This window comes from Egretta garzetta, unplaced genomic scaffold (genome assembly GCF_000687185.1).
Source record: "Egretta garzetta isolate BGI_Z169 unplaced genomic scaffold, ASM68718v1 scaffold476, whole genome shotgun sequence".
NCBI classification, from domain to species: domain Eukaryota; kingdom Metazoa; phylum Chordata; class Aves; order Pelecaniformes; family Ardeidae; genus Egretta; species Egretta garzetta.
This window is the reverse complement of record NW_009259979.1, coordinates 81,551-98,433: the sequence shown is the minus strand read 5'-3', so window position 1 is coordinate 98,433 and position 16,883 is coordinate 81,551. Positions and strand designations below refer to the sequence as shown.

The 16,883-nt window shown below is 49.6% G+C and overlaps 1 protein-coding gene across 6 annotated transcripts in view; it reads right to left on the bottom strand.

Annotated features, from left to right (window-relative positions):
- Nucleotides 1-6: 6 nt before the first annotated feature.
- REXO1 (RNA exonuclease 1 homolog) overlaps nucleotides 7-16,883 on the bottom strand; it is a 40,956-nt gene continuing 24,079 nt past the window's right edge. For 4 of the 6 annotated variants that reach the window (XM_035895957.1, XM_035895958.1, XM_009640446.2 and 1 more), the window contains exons 7-16: nucleotides 16,142-16,265; nucleotides 14,954-15,067; nucleotides 13,642-13,779; nucleotides 11,035-11,148; nucleotides 10,314-10,387; nucleotides 6,616-6,726; nucleotides 6,133-6,248; nucleotides 5,817-5,955; nucleotides 3,027-3,147; nucleotides 7-2,301 (exon numbers count right to left, since the gene is read on the bottom strand). In XM_035895957.1, coding sequence (XP_035751850.1) covers nucleotides 2,213-2,301; nucleotides 3,027-3,147; nucleotides 5,817-5,955; nucleotides 6,133-6,248; nucleotides 6,616-6,726; nucleotides 10,314-10,387; nucleotides 11,035-11,148; nucleotides 13,642-13,779; nucleotides 14,954-15,067; nucleotides 16,142-16,265 — 1,140 coding nt within the window. In that variant the 3' untranslated portion in view covers nucleotides 7-2,212. Of the gene's footprint in view, nucleotides 2,302-3,026; nucleotides 3,148-5,816; nucleotides 5,956-6,132; nucleotides 6,249-6,615; nucleotides 6,727-10,313; nucleotides 10,388-11,034; nucleotides 11,149-13,610; nucleotides 13,780-14,953; nucleotides 15,068-16,141; nucleotides 16,266-16,883 lie in introns of those variants that run through there. The other 2 variants (XM_035895961.1, XM_035895960.1) reach the window with 2 other exon arrangements.

Below are 16,883 nucleotides of genomic sequence, written 5' to 3'. Positions count from 1 at the left end.
GAGGCAGAAGCGGGAACAAACCTTCCCTCCCTGGTTAGGAAGCACTGAACTTTCGCTCCGTCTCTCCCAGGGCCTGGGCAGGAACAGCACCGTTCCCTGCAGGCGATGGGAGGGGGGGACCAGCCGAGGTGTCCCCAGGCTGCTTCACGTGGAAGCCCCACGGCAGGGAAGGAGGCGGCTGCAACGCTCGGCGAAGGCGGGCTGCGAGGAGGGCTGGATGCCACGCGTCCTACGGAGCGCTGGGGGAGCGGCAGGGAGCTGCACGGCCCAAAATCTGGGGTGACCAACAGGCTGGGAGCCCGTGCCACTGCCTGCCGGAGGAAAGGGCTCAGCGATAACAGGAGCCTTGACAGTCCCTGCTTCTGGTGGTGTCAGGAGAGCCTGGCAGAGGTCAAGCACTGGAAGCCTCGCCTCCAAGGACAGCAGTGGGACGGGGAGAACCTCCCCGGGCTCGCACATGGACCAGCACCCACGCGGAGGGCCCGGAGCAGGACACCCCTGCCCATGCCGCACAGCCCAGCCCCACGCTCCTCCCCACCGCCACGCTGGGCACGGAGCTGGGACAGGACAGCAGGACATGCTGGGGGACACGCAGCACATCCCCATGCTCTGAGCCCAGCGCTGCCAGCGGGGGTACACAGGAGCGAGCTGGACCCAGCTCCAACAGGAGCCAAAACCCAGCAGCCCCACTGGAGCAACGCAGCCAGCCCGTGGCAGGGACGCGGAGGCCAGCACCACACCAGCACCCACTGGGAAGCACGCGAGGCGAGCGCTGCTCTAATAACGGGGCCAAGCTGCTGCCCGGACCTCGGCTAAAAGACCTCATCCATCAGGGACCATTCCAATCAGCTCCATCGCTCCCACGACAGCAACGGAGCCTGGGCAGAGACCGACCACTACAGGCATCCAGTCTGCCTGTGCTCCTGCCCCAGTCACCACAAGGGTGACAAGAGACACGCTCCCCACTTTTGCTTTTGTCCAGGGGTCCTGACAGACAATAACTGGGTCTTTTTTCTCTTCTTAAAACACCCAACATGTAAACTAGTTTAAAAGAGTAATTTTTAACCTATTGCTTTTGCTCTTGCCTGCACCAAGTCCCTGCTACCAGGGACAGACTGGTGGGGAGTTCTGCAGACTGCTAGGGGCCACCCTTAGGTGCAAGTGTGGCTGCACCTAGGTCCCCCCAAAAACCTTGATCCCTACACACAGGCTCACTGGAAGCTCAGGGTCAGGGGAAGGACAGCTTGTCCTAACCCGCAAAGACACGATGCCTGCTCTTAACCACGGTGCTCCCCCCAACACAGCTCCTCCCCTGGAAGGCTGCAAGTCGCTGGTGGCTCTGGGAGCCCAGTTTGTCCCAGCCCCGCTGTCCCTTGCCTCGCTAGGACGCAGACGGCTCCCTGAGGTCTGGGCAAGGTCTGACGCTTGTGGTTTCCCCCTTTTGCAGCGATCGCAGAACCAGGATGCCAGCCCTCCCTGAGGGGGTCTCCCGGGTCACAGCAGGCGGTAATTCCCCTGACCCCATCTCCTTCCTCTCCGGCCCGCTGCTCCCACCACATGCTCTCAGAGGCAGCCTCCCTCTCCTGCAGCTCCAGCTTTCTCCTCCGCAGTGGGACTGCGCTAGGATCTCCTCCCAGACAGCTCGATCCTCGGCTCTCACCACCCCTTGCTCGCCATTCACACACCAGCTACGCAAGCCACTCTTTACAGTTTCCTGCCCAGCTTTCTTCCATTTCCCCCCCATCTCCAAACACCGTGGGAATCTACCAGCTTTGGAGTACAAAGGCAATTTAAGTTACATTTGGAAAAAAAAAAAAAAAAAAAAAATCTACCTTTAACTGAACCAGAAAGATCCTTCTGCACATATCCAACCTACCTCTAAAAGCTTCTCCTAGGAACCAAGAAGTTCTCTCTGGTTGTGCTACTCAAAACCACCTTGCCATGCCTACAAGGCAGTTGTTGTACCACAGAGTATCCCTCAGGTGGAGTAAAGAGGATCCGAGAGCCACTATCTGGACACAGGGACCTGCAAGCAGTGAGCTGGTGCCGTTCAGCTGCACCAGCAGCAGTCCTTAAGTCCCATAGATACCTGCGAGTGCACGGGGAGCCTGGGGTAGCATGCTGCTGCGTACAGGTGGACAGTGTTACTCTGAGCATTTATTGCACCGCTTCAAAAAGGTGGAGGAGGAACAGGAGAGAGAGAAAGCGCAAGTCATCGTTTCACTTTAGCATCTTCTTTGATCTTCCAGACCATCAGCTCCATGCAAGCTCTGGCATCCTCACTGGAGTCGTGCCCTTCCACTGGGGACAGAAAGACAAGGATAGCAGTTACCACCCTGCTGCGCAGGGGCTGCCTGCTCGCAGCTCAAAGCGCAGAGCAAAGCTTCCCAAGACCAGGTCCTGCCTGACGCTGCTGGCCCCGCTGCTCACGGCCCTCTGCCCCCCCAGCCACAGGTTCACCCGTCACCACCATGAACCACAGCCATGGATTTAAAGTAGAAGAATTCCCACTAACCACATTTTTTCCGGGACTTCCACCTGACACTGTTCCCTTGCTTAAATTAAGGGCTGAAGTCCTGCTTGGCCCTCAGGCTATGGAGTAGCTCGTCAGAGAGGCCTCGATTTCCCCAGCAGCATGTTTACAATGCACTCAAGGAAGACGGAAAGGAATGTGCCATGCTTCAAACAGAAAGGTCAATCTCAGTTTGCCAAAGAGAAGGGAGGGCATGACATGGCCTTGACAGAGCTACCTCTGGCCTTCTCACACCGCTTCTCCGGCCCTCACTTAGCACAGAAGGGGAAGAAGCAAGCGCTGCTGGCCCTCAGAACAGGGTTCAAACTGAAACCATCTGTGGCAGAGACTTGAAATGCTGGCCCATTCACATGCCAGACACCATGCAGGGAAAAAAAAAATTGGGAGCGAGAGGATGGAGCTTGGGGAGAGCAAAGGAAGACAGGTCCGAGGAGCCCACACCCAGGTGGGAAGGGACACGGGACCCTCATTCTCAGCTCCTCCTTGGTCTCACCATTGTCCTGGATGATGCGCTTGAGGTAGTCTGCCATCAGCGTCCGGAGAGCCCGTTTGTAAGGCAAACCCAGCCGGTGGGGAAAGACGATCGCGGTATCCACCACTGTGCCATGGATAAGCTGGAGGGAGGGAGCAGGAAAGAAACATGCTTATTTTCCCTCTCCCACAGGGACAGACACTCCTTGGGATTAACCATGCTAAAGCAATCTTCCGGTCAGCCTCTCAGGCTCTATGTAACGCTGTCGCCAAGCTCCAACCCAACCAGTCTTGCAGGAGGCTCTGGCTGAATCAAAGATGACGCGCCCTTGAAGGGTGCGTGCACGCAGGCTTCCCAATGCTCCGCCAAGCCAACATACCTGCCCTCAAAGCCCTGCCTAACCGCACATTCAAAGCGGCAGAAATTCAGGGCTGATTCAGTTCGTATAACTCAAATGACAGGACAGGTCAATCCTTAATACCCTGGCTCGGAGAAGTTGGCGTATCTCCGAGAGCATCTTGCACAATGAAAAACTAAGCCGAGGAACCAGTTGACCCCACAAAGCTTGTAACAGCCTTTCAACCGCTTCTCAAGATGTGGACAGAAGTGGGAAGGATGTGCAAATCAAAACTGTACCTAACCCAGTGTACGTCACACTGCTTCTACAGAAAAGGCTTAACCTTCAAGGTGCAAACCAACCTGAAAACCTCCAGTCCGTCAGCAATGAGTCAACAGGAAGTTTTTAACCAGCACTGGCTTAGCAAGGATGAGCTTGGGCCTAAGGCACGACACAGCGGATGGGAGGGAGGCCCTGGCTGGTCCCATGCCTGGGTCAAAGTGCCTGGGCACACAGGAGGAGCAAAAGGTTTGCTGTCCTCTAGGTGTCATCATGCTGGAGGAACTGAGGATGCTGAGCAGGTCAACATGCTGCCAACCCTGCCCCAGGGGTGGAGGACCAAAAGGCCCCATCTCACAGAGTCCCTAAACATAGGGTACGCTGCCTTTTTTTAAACACTGATTTCTTACTCTCAGGCTAAGACAAGATTAATCCTCGTCTGCCAAGAATACGTGTTCAGAGAGAGCTAAAGGAACGTGGACAAAGGCTTGAGTATATCTTGAGTACAGGATTACAAGGCAAGGTGTAGGAGGTAAACTTGTATGCCCGACCAAAAGATGGCTCTGCAAGTCTCGGCACAGGATGACTTGGACAGGACCCAGTCTCCTCGGCTCTCCTGAGGCACCAGCTAACGTTGCGTGACAATCTGTAACTTCGTCATTAATAGTTTCATAGCCCAGCTCTGTAAATGCTTGAGAACAGCTGCAGTTTAAGAGAAACAACCTGCTAGGCTCTTTGGAGTCTAAAACTGCCGACATTATGGATCATCTCTCCTAGACTGCAGTCAAGTCTGGCACCCACCCAGGCACAATGATAATTACTTATGTAGATCAGGAAGACTGAGGAAACGGGATAATACAGCTTTAAATAAAAATTGAAATGCTATCACCATTTGGAGCTTGCCATGGCCATTAGCGAGATGTCGACTTTACTGCCACAGCCTTCAGACATTACGACTTGACATGCCACTGCCTGTCACGCTCTGCTATATTGCTCTCGGGTTCATTCTCTTGGCAGCGTCTGCGGTGCTAAGAGAAAATCATGCCTCTAAGAGGCCAACGCAGTCATCTTGCGCCTGACAAAACTGTAAATAATTTTTTTATGATGATGATGAACTCTCTGAGAGGCTGGGATAAAGGGTGCCACGGAGAGGTAAAGCGCTTTGCAGGCATTAAAACACCCCGCTTCCAAACCATCGCCAGGAGTTGGCAGCCACAGCTTCGTCAAAGAAGCTGCATGATGAACTACTGCTGGAGGAAGTTGTGGCTCACGAGCATAGACTAAAGGCTCAGCTCCTGCCTGCCACGCGCTTTCTTGGTGACCCTGGACAAGCCCCTGGGGATCTATGTTCAGTGTGCAAGGGGAGAGGGCAGCTCACCCTTGCAGGACAGCAGATGTGGCTGAGAGATGTGCAGGCTGGACCGACAAGGGCCAGGCAGGAAACAAGGCAGATAAAAGGTCAAAACAGCTTGATCAAAGTAACACCACAAATCACAGCAAACCAGGCAGAGAACCTCGCTCAGAGAAAACAGACATTTTAACATTAGAAGAAAAACCATGAGAATGATCTCCAGCGGCAGAGACAATGAAGAGGCTTGTCCTGTTTCTAAAATAGTTACTGTGGACATCCAGAGGGCACAGGGGACTCCAGAGCCTCCCCTGTCCATGCCCCGACCCTGGCTGAGCACATCTTCAAGCCAGTCCTGAAAGGAGGTAGTAGTAAGGTGGGTGATGGTCTCTCCAGGGTTTGGGGGTGGGATGGCAGGGGTAGGGGAGCGGTTGGGCTGGGGGAGCCAAAAGGGCTTTGCCAACCACAATTCTATGATTCAGTCAAAGGATGCTGACACCAACGGAGGATTCTTGACTATATGGCAGGGGTGAAAGGCAAATGACTCGAGATCAGTCCTTCCAATCAGCCCTGCTCTATTCACCCTCCCTGGTCACCTCTAGAGAGGTCTGTCACCCCGGGCAGCACCAGTCACTAAAGGCTGGAGTGACACCACGAGTGACACACATGACCCGCTCCCTTGCTCATCCACCACAGATAGCTTCCCACCGGCTCAGAGACAAGACAGATCTACTGTGTCCTCCTGGTTCTTGGAAATAAACAGTTCCTAAATTTAAAGGAGACACGTAACACACACCAGGGTAGGAAAGAACCAGAGGGAGATGTACACGCAAGACATGCAAGTTACCTTTAGTGCAAATAAGTCGCTTTCCAAGCTGTGCCCTATCAATATGGTATCTGCACTGAACATGTTCAGTAGGACGGCTTGGACATCCCGCAGGGTGATACTAGTGTTCTCTAGGTCCTCTTCTGTCACACCTGAGAATCTGCAGAGCAAGAGCAGGAAGGAGGGCTTCCTTCACCAAAGGAACACCTCAAGGCCCAAAGCGTCTCAGCCATTCAGAAGTGGTGGTCAGTGGAGTTGCAACAAGAGCTCCCAGCCATTCCCTCCCAAGTTCCTGATTCCCAGCACAGACCTCTGACCCAAGGAAGATCGTCCTTACCTGGTGTTATAGTCCACCACCTTAGTGTCCGGTTTGACGAAGGTGTCGTATACCACTTTCAGGTCAGAGTTGATCACAGTTACTCTTGTCAGCTCCAGTCCTTGCTTAGTGTAGCACTGTAAGCGACAGAGCAGACATGAAGACAAGCGCCTGCCAACCACCGTGTGGTATCAGTGGAGCCATTCACCAAGTGCTGCAGCTCCCAAAACGCAGGAACACAGCACATCTTGTGTAGCAAGGCCAAGCCAGCTAGCTACAGCTTTTCAAGGGTGCATGCGGTCCCCAGGCGAAACACACATTGCTAAAACTGATGAATAAAAGCTAATTTCAATGTACAGGACCAATATGATTTAGAGTCCACAGCAGAAAGGAAAGAAGAGGGTAAGGGAACAGAGCTTTCCTTCAGCCACTTGTATCACCCCCTTGGCCTTTTCCAAAAAGCTTTGTTTTGCTTGCGCGTCGCCCCTGTCATTAGGGACCCACCATTTCACAGTCCAACGCGTAGATTCCAGGGTAGCCATCAGTCGTAGGCAACTTCTCAAAAGTTTTCACAAAGCCATCAAGGCTTTCCTTTCGCCCATCATGGACATGTTGCTTAAAGAAAAAAAAATAAAAAAAAATAAAGGGGGACAATTGTTGATGGTAGGAACAAGAATCCAAAAAGTCCACTTCAACAGAACCTCCCACTTAAACAAAAATATTTTTTTTTATCATTTCTAAAGGTTAATAAGGAATAAGTTTTGCCTACCAGTCGGTCTGAGAAGTTCACCACAATAGCAAACACAGCCATGTGCAACCCTGATTCCAAAGCCAGGTCAGGGCTAGCGGTATCGTATCAACAGCTCATACAGGAGCATGACATCGCACATCTAGGGACAAGTAGCTTTCACCTTTCAATTTGGAGTAGAATTGCTCAGAAGGGCTCACACCGAGGTCTTACACTGATCTAACTCCAGCTGCTGGTTCCTGGTTTAGCTTGCAGCTGAGACATGCCCAGGTGCAGGATTCTAATCCCTGGCTGAGCGTTAGCATCAGGCGTATCACAGCCCATAGATGGCACAGAACTGGTGTAATGAAGTACCAGAAAACGTCAATGTGTGCACACAAATAAAAGCCACTGTATTCCAAAATCAGACAGTTCGCAGACAAACAGGAGCTGCTGCTTACCAGCACTTGAGACAATAAATACGAGTATTCATTATCCCCAGCTAAAGCTCTAGGGTCAACAAGATCCAGCACAGAAGAGCTCCCCAAGGTAGCAGGAAAACCCAGGGAGCGATTTCACAAGCATCTCAAGCCAATGCAAGACAAAACCACCGTTGCACCAGGCACTCCCTCTCTCCTCCACCACCACAGATCCCAACCGACTTGGTCAGCCTGAAAGCCTTCTTTGCAGGGGGAGTTTTAAACTAGACGGCTGCGCTGATCCAGTTACCTGCACCGCTGGGGAAGCAGGAACACGTAATCGAGAGCACGGCAGAGGTTGCGACTGCCCTTTTGCCCACTAACATGGGTTTAGGTCAAATTAAACTACTGCACCACACCCAGAGGAGATGCTCTCTCCCCCCCTTATTCCCCAGTGGGGTTTTTTGTTACGTTTATGTTTTGCCTATCCCTAAATCTCAATGTATTTGCAGACAATCACAGCAGCCTGCGTACAGCCTCCTTCATCGTGCTTCTCACAGACCTCACCCTACAGAGAATCAAACTCGTCCATCTCAGGATAGAAAGGCTGGAGAGACGAGGAACTGAGGCACTTGGAAGCTGAAACCTGTAGGCAGAGGGATAACCAAAGCAAGGATTTGCATACTGTCCTGCACACGATTACTGCAGGTGCAGCCAGAGCAGAGAACTGCATCGTTTGAAGTTAACGAGGCAGCTGGGCCAAGACTGAGTCCAATCTCTCCCTGTATCCAAAGCCAGCACTGCTTGAAGGCCACATGGTTCTTGCTTCCCAGGAGCAAGAGGCCACACTTGTCCATGTTGCATCTATGCCCATCAATCTGACTGTTTTGCTAAAAGAAATGGGTAGAGCAGATTACCAGGCCAACAGATAGTAAACGTTTCTCCTCCCCCTTGCAGTTTGATCCTTTCCCTCCCTCTGTAATTCAATATAACCAGGCAGTGAAGGAGAGCAAAAGAAATAAATGAGGTGTTTTTCTACACTAGTTGATGTCCTGCAACTGTCCAATTCCTCCTTGCTGAGAGGAGGGCAGAAAAGTTGCTTCTGTTTTTCAGACCAGAGAAAGAAGCAGACCACAAAGAACAGCGGGTCCAGACTCTGTCGCTCCTGGGGAGCAGGTACGTAGGAGCACAGCTCCATCCTGCCATCTCCTGCCACACTGGCTAACTGCAGCATAATCCAGACAGGCACATCCCAAAGGTATTTGGAAGGAAAAGACACAGACAGGCTTTTCTAACCAGCTACGGATCTAGTTACTTAGAACAGTTTCTTATTATAAATATCTGCTGTTTTCAATGCTGTCCTTCAAAGCTGCGAGATACTGTGCTCCCCAGTAGCCCAAACATCCCAGTATCTCGCTGCGTACTCTCATCCTGAGCAGGCTGTTGACTCCAACCTTCAATCTACCAAAGGATGCTGTGAAACTTGCTCATTTGGATGAGAAACCAAGAAAGCCAGAACCCAGTGATCTGTAGCAGCAGAACAACCAGGAGGCAGATGCAGAAGGATGCCGGAGCCCTGCAGCACGGGTGGCGTGCTGTTAGAGAGATTGCATGTTTCTAACAAGGCCCTGAGGTTTTATGGTCTACAACAGCCGCGCAGAAACATGCGGAGAAGTCATGTTTTTATAGCCCTATCAATTTTGCCTGACTTCCCTGTTGGATGTTTTTTAGAACACTGATTAAAAAGCAATCCTGATTTCACATGAAGAAGAAAGGAGAAGTAGCAGCGCCTGCCTGATCCCATCCACGCTTCAGACTGTGCAGGGCAGGCTTTTAAGGTGCCCATACAGACAGGTGTTCCTATTTTAAACAAGCCGTGAATTTTGCCCCAGAATTCACTTCCTAGCTCCAGATTTGGCCAGAATAAGAAGGGCACACACCTCTCCAGAACCTACAGCCAGCCTTGGTGGCCCTGTATCACTTGAGGTCTTTCAAACAGTGGGACAAAAAGATGCCTGCTAACAGATATGCTCTGGGAGCTCCTTCCAAGGGAGACGAGCCTTTTAGATTCCCTCTCACTTGGTTCTGCATCACTCTCCTCTCCCCTGCGTGGCAGCTGCCAAATATAAAGGTGCCACAGAAACAAGTGACAAGGAGCATCCCCAGGGACCTGAAGACAAGGCAAAAGACTGATTGCTCCCTTCAGTCAATGGTTCAAGAGGACCAGGGTTGGGAAGCCAACTCTCCCGTTGCCAAAGGGGAAAAAAAACCCGATGCCTATGCAAAGGTATCCCAAACAGTGTTCAGCTCTATCAAAGGGCCAAAACTCCACTCCTGAGCAGGTTTTTCATTCTGCTTTCTAGTGCTGGGATCCCTTCCCCCCCTCCCTCCTCAAGAGAAGTAATACTTAGACAAAGGGCACGCAGTAAACAGAAAACTAAGAAAAGATTTGGCCTACAGCAGAAAGTTACCTTAGCACAGGCATCTGCAAAAGGAAAAAATGGGAAAAAGGTTTTGGCACATTGTTATCAAGGCCCTGAGATTGCGCTTTAAAAGGAAATTCCTTATTTCGCACTTCCTTTATGTTTCCCTAAAGATGGGTGGTGAAAGCCTGGCAGGGGTTGCCCAGAGAGGGGGTGGAGGCCCCATCCCTGGGAACATTCCAGGCCAGGTTGGAGGGGGCTGTGAGCAACCTGATGTGGTTCAAGGTGTCCCTGCTCCTGCAGGGGGGTTGGGCTGGGTGACCTCTAGGGGTCCCTTCCAACCCAAAATACTCTATGATTCTATGTCTGTATCTGAGCTTTTTCTGGGCAGCTTAATCCACTGGCATTTGCTTAGAACAAATGAAACCACCTCGCTCCGGACAGCCGAGTCTCCTCCTTCCTGCCAAACTCTGCATTTTCCTACCTTTGCATAACAAAAGATAAGAAATACTTGTTTTCCCTGCTTAAGGGAAGCCACCATTCTAAAGGCTTAAGCAAGGATTACACAGCCATCGCTACTATAAGTGGAGGTGAATGTCATTCAGAATAAAAAGGTGCTGCTCAATAACTTACTTTAGCAACCTGGCAGCCTGGCGAACCCACAGCTCCCGAGCAGCAGCTGTAATGAGTTTCCCATCCACCTGGCACTGAAAGACCAAGAGAGAAGAGTCAAAGAGAAGAGTCCTGTTAACAAGAGACCTGAAATTTAGCTCTCACAGGCAAAGATATCCTGGATGAGCACAGCTACAATAATGTGTCAAACAAGGGAGAAAAATAAGTATGGATTTGCATGCAGGAATCTGAAGAGTTTAAGTCTCTCATACTCAGCCAGCCAAACTCCAGAGGCCACCTGGATGCTCTGATGGAAAACCACAGCAGAGCTCAAACTAGCTGGAAGACATTAATTAGTGTCTTGCTGCAAATGAATTCAGCCAAGACCAGTAAACTCTCCTGGGCAGTGACAGATGTCTAGTGCCCCCTAAAAAGACTCATTTTTTTCAGAAGGCACAGGAAGGTTTGGGGGGTTTTTTTGCTTTTTTTTTTTTTTTTTAAACTGAAAGATGAACAACCTCTGCTCCAGCCCCAGTGTCACATTTTGGGACCATACCACTACTTCCCAGCAGCTCTTTGCAAGGCTATTTCAGCAGCAGCAGGGCCACCCAGTGACAAAACTAGGAACTGTCACAAGCCCCAAAAGCCACAAAATGTTCCACAGCAACTCAAACCCGAGGCAGACTCTGCGTTCAGAGCAAGATCACAGCTAGCATGGCCTAAGCCCTCTCTGAAGATATACCTCTCTGCTTACGTAGCCTTCCCCAGTGATGGACACACTCCTCTTTGCGAATGCAGGTTCCAGAGGCTGAGACCATGTACTCAGTGCCACAGCGACAACAAATCCTGCAGGAGGCTTCAAGAGAAGAGAGAAGCAAGAGTCAGGTCACCAGAAATCCTTCACCTGTTCAAGTTGGCCAAAGCACAAGTAAATCAGAATCACTCAAGCCCCAAACACTTCTCCTCCTGTTAAAAAGAATTCCAAATGTTGTTTCAAACTCCCATAAAGACATAGCAGTCCCTTGGAAAATGCAGTCCTGTAGCATTTGCCCCCAAAACCCTTCTCGAAAGGCAACCGTAAGGCTCCCTAGTGTTTTTGGTGCACAACATCAGCTCCAACACAGTTCCCATCAACATTTACTGCATTGTTTCTCCATCCACAGTAAATTACGTTGTACTCTAGCACGGTTATTTTAAGAAACAGAATAAATCACAGCAAATTACGGTGTACTCTTAACACGGTTATTTTAAGAAACAGGATAAATAAGTCATTCTTTGGACATCAGAGCTAATGAAGCCTGGTTTCCAGGGGATCTGTGCCTTGTCACTTCTAAATGATATTCGAGTTCTTCCTGGGCACAGCTTTTCCATAAGGATTCTCCAGCACCTAAAACTAGGAACACTTACAGCACAGCCTGGCTTGCTGTCCTGGTTTTGGCTGGGATAGAGTTAATTTTCTTCCTTGTAGCTGGCCCAGCGCTGTGGTTTGGATTTAGTATGAGAAGAATGTTGATAACACACGGATGCTTCAGTTGGTGCTGAGCAGGGCTTACAGCAGTCAAGGACTTTTCAGCTTCCCCTGCTCTGCCAGGGGCACAAGGAGCTGGGAGGGGGCACGGCCAGGACAGTTGACCCCAAGTGGCCCAAGGGCTATTCCATACCTTACAATATCATGCCCAGTATAGAAACTGGGGGGGGAGGTGGCCAGGGGGCAGCGATTGCTGCTTGGGGACGGGCTGGGCATTGGTTGGCGGGTGGTGAGCAATTGCATCGTGCACCACTTAGTTTGTGTATTCTTTTATCATTATCATTTTCCCTTCCTTTCTGTCATATTAAACTCTCTTTAACTCAACCTACAAATTTTACTTTTCTTTTCTTTTTTATTTTTTTTTTTTTTTAAATTCTCTTCCCCATCCCACTGGGGATGGGGGCAGTGAGCGAACGGCTGGGGGTTGTTCAGCTGCCCACTGGGTTAAACCATAGCACCCCCCAAGGGGGCAGTTACGGACTTCTCCCTCCTGTCACCTCTGCTTGCACTGCTCACAATTCAGAGAAAGGAGATGCAAAAAGCCACAGTAAAGGTCTTGACTGTCATGCTTCTGGTGTCCATGCAATTCCCTGAGTTCTAGCACAAGCATTTAAGCTGCCAGCACATTCCCAGCTCTGCCTAACACCAGCCTAGACCATTTTTGTCCACTGACCACAGTCACAGCATTAACAGACTAGCAATAGCTTTAGTTAAGTAAGAACAAATTCAAAGATCCTGCAACAGCTGCAGGAAACTACAGAAACAGAACCAGGAACATGATCTCAGAATCAGATAAAGCAGCTGGCTGGTTAACTGGAGAAAAGGGCTCTAACAGATACGGTACTTGACAGTGTTAATGCAAGAGAGGCTTGGTACAGGTTGCTTCAGCAACCACAGGACAAATGTAGACACAAGGTGTTAACACGGATGAGCACTTAACACACTTTAGCAAGGTCTCTCCAAAGAGATGCTCAGAGGAGTGTGGCAAGGCACCTCAAAGTTCACCCCAAGTATGTGTTTTATCCCGGCTCTAATCAGCATTTGAGAAGCACGAATCTTGCTACAGGAGTTCAGAAAATTCAGACAGCCGAGGAGCCCAACCTGTCCTGATGAAACCTGAGGGATCATTTTGTCCAGCTGCAAAAAGGGCTTTTGGGAACTACTTGGCCCAGCCCTGGCAAGAGATCAAGCAGAAAACTGTGCAATCCAAACCAGCAAGGCACGACCCACCACAAAACCAGCCTGGCCCACTGTCAGTCCATATCACACCATATCAGCAGGTCACGTGCACAGACACCAAAAAAAACCTTCCCCTGGAAGATGCAAGAGCCATCAGACGCTAAACAGGAGCCTCTCTCCAAGCAATTCCCTTGCACCAGCAGCAGGCAGCCTCCAGGTTAGCACAAGGATGTTGGGAGTCAAAACCTGCACCGAGTGAGCAAGGGCAAAACGTGTGCCCCCACAGGGGGGAACCCCACCAATTCAGTATTTGTTGGCAGCAAGTAGAAACCTCACTCAGCCTCACAGCCCCACAAACTATAAACCCTGTGTCAAAAATAACATTCTCATGACATGCAGGTGAAGAAACTCATCCTCTAGAAAGGCAGCAGACTCCTGCAGCCACACTCCTCTCCTCCACGACCGGCTGGCCTGCAGAGACAGAGGTCACAACCAAGGAGACACATCACGGCAGGAGCAAATGGCTCCATGCTGAGACCAAGAACGTCGTTATGCAAAAAGACCATTTGCAAGCAGGACAGGCGTCTCCAGGTGTAATGTATCTGGCAAACCTCGCAGAATGACAGAGCCAGCAGAGCTTACAGTCAATCGTTTTCTTCTCCTCTGCAGTGAAGAGGACAGCGCGGCCAGGCTTCTCTGGGTGAGGCATTGGGTACCCATTCTCCTTTAGCTGCTCCTCAGTCATGAGATACTCCTTTAGTCGCCGGTACAAGGCAGGTCCTGTGCACAAAAACAATGCTGAAGCCAGAACACTTAAGTAGGGACTGTTTCTCTTTCTGGCTTTTTGCTTTATCAAGCCACCTGGCAGGAACTCCCACTATTTTAAACTTGCTTCCGCTGCCTTTGTTCAGGATTGACAGAGAAATAGGTGCCAGGGCAGTATTTTTAAAAACCTGGTCATTGGTGCACAAGCTGATTTGTAACCTCTTCAACAGCCAGCATTAAGTTTGGAAAACCCAGCTGAAAGAATTCCTCCAAAGGGCCAATCTTCAGGCCTTTTTGTTATCAATGAGAGACTCATTCCATTTTTATGTTTTAAATGCTTTAACCGATAATTTGTAACACAGCCCAAAGAACACCCCTCAAAGGCCACCCACAGCTAGCTAAAAAAATTCATTATCTTTCCTGCTTTCTTCCTGCGGTTGATTTCAAGCTGCTCATTTAATTTCACAGAATAATTATAACTTCTTGCACTCTGCTCAATATCTCTTCTTTCGCTGCTACGTTAAACCCTTCCAATATTGCTGTGTACCCTTTGATGTTGCTTAGCTGAGCTATGCAGGCCCTTTTAAGCTTTCTCCATATCAATTCCTTCTGCTCCGTGGCCTCCCTGTCTCTTCTCTGATCTCCTCAACAATTTGCCTACATCTCTTGGCAACCAAAATACCCATAACTGATTTGAGCCAAGATGAATAATGCTTGTGGCACAATCCTTTGGCTACGATACGACCTTACTATGACATTCGTAAACATGAAAACGAGCCCTGCAGAGCAGATGGAGATATTTGTAAGTTTGCCTTTTAATCTCACAGGCACATTGTAAAGTCCTGCTTCGGGGCAAAAAAGTTGAAGTAAAACCCAGATAGAAATAAAAGCCCAAAAGTCAGTAATACCCAAAACACAAGAGGCAGTGCTGAACAGTTACTGATGCTACAAAGCCACGTGGACTACATCAGTGAAGTCGCGGCCCAAAGCAGGGGAAGGCGCCGATCAGAACGGCGCATTGTCCACCCAGCGCCTCTGCAGCGCCGTACTGCAGTTAGGTAATAACTCATAACACCTGCAGATAAACCACAGCACTTCATGCATCAGCAAGATCCCGCTCTCCCTCGTCACAGCGTTGTACCTCCAGCTACAATTTACAGGTTACAGCCTCGCAGGAGCAGGGTCTTACCTGTTAAATCCTCTGCTCTCAAGCTCCCTGACCGGTTTAGAGTAAAGCTTGTCTTAGCAGCAAGCTTCCCTCCCAGCACAGCTTCGTGGGACACCACTTTCTTGTTACTTGTCTCTGCAGCGAGAAGAGGGAAAAAGCAAAACAGGACAGAGATCATGTACCCAGCTGAGTAAGAGCGACTTAAGTTCTAGAGCCTGGGGCACTACACACTGGCAAAAGGACTGCATTCGTCCTCTTGAATTCTTGCTCTGCTCCAGAAATCGGCACGTGTAAGGTGCATTTTCATTCCCGCGCTATGGGGAGCTTTCTGTTTGCACTGTCAGCCCACAATAACTTTTATTTAAGGGCAACCAAGGACATTTTACAGTTCCCCTGGAAATTCTGGTAGCTCTACCTGCTTACTCTGCACAGCAAGCCTTCCTCCTGACCAAAAGCAAGAGGACTAAGCACAGAAGCAACTCAACCCAGTCGTGTGCTGCACGGTGGCATCACCCACCCACAGCGAGCAGCTTTGTTGTTAGGTCCCTGCAGACCAGACTCCCACGCTGAATCTTTCAACTTCCTTTAGAAAGGAGCTTCAGAGCTCTAGAATATGCTCAGCACATCAGATAATGGCAGATAGGTGCTTTTTACTAATCATTAACTGGCAGCCCTCTCCTAAAGGCCAGCCTCCCAAGTTCAGCTGCTCTGACTAATGGCCATGAAGGTAATGAAGACAGAGGGGAGAAAAGGGAAGAGACCAGGAAAAAAAAATTCACAAGAACAGCACAAATTGATTGTTTAATGTACCCTCTCGAGAGCCAATAATGAAATGTCTTAACCCTCTTCGTTTCTCTCTTGAAGCTTAATGTGTGTAACAGATTTCTGCGGTGATGGACGAGTCTATCACTTTGAAGGCATCATGTGAAAGTTACTCCATTAGCGGGGCTTTTCATTTTAAAGAACTTGTGCTAAAAAAAAAATCCATGTGGCATTATCTCCATTTAGGTTCAGACAGCCAACAAAGCATTGCAGGACTTGCCTCTTGAAGGCCCATTAAAGCTTGCCAGACTATAAAAAGCTAACTGGAGTTGTTTGCCTTTCAGCATAATGCTTCTGAGAAATGGGTCTGTCTTTTCAACAAGTTTCTCTCCGTGGCTTCTAATCCAAGCAGGGCTCCGATTATTAAACCACAAACGTGGTACGTACTGTTCGTACTGGATGGGGAATTGGGCACTAGGCTTCGGAGCTTCTTTAAGGTGTTCACTGCCACATTCAGGTAGATGTTGCGACTGGTGCTACGTTCATAAGCCACCTTCTCTTCTGACAGAGCCTGCAAACAATGCAATTCATTACTACATACTCTCTTTCCACTACTGCTTTTGGAGAAAAGAAACATTTGGCTCTTAAAATACAGAATCCAAGTACAATAGCAAAAAAAATTGCCTGTCAAGGGATCGAGTAGTCAAGTGGAACCTGGCACAAATATATACTGGTTCTGGGGCCTTCTCAGGCGAGTAAGAGAAAAAACATAATTGTATTTTAAACAAAGTGCTGGAAGAAGCATTTTTGTGTGAAACCTTCCCTGACAGATTAACAAAGCAGTTCTGGAACTGCCTGGGAAAAGCTTTTTTCCCCCGACTTCAGTGGCAATGCAAGATCTTAACTGGCAAGAAAAGGAAGCCTGGCAAACGGTCGCTCCTTGGATGCAACAGGAACATTCCCCCCAGGGAGCTGTGAAGGTGAAGTCCCACAAAAGAAATCCCCGTGGCATCTGCTTTGGTTACAAAACACACCACACAATGTCCCGTATTTACCCAACTAACGTTAATGGCCAAAGTTTTCCAATAAAATGCATTACTTTCTCAACTCTGCTTTTGGAAATCCTACTGTATTTTTCCCTACTGCTAGAAGGCTCCTTAAAAGCCTCGCAGTTCATAAGCAGCGAGTT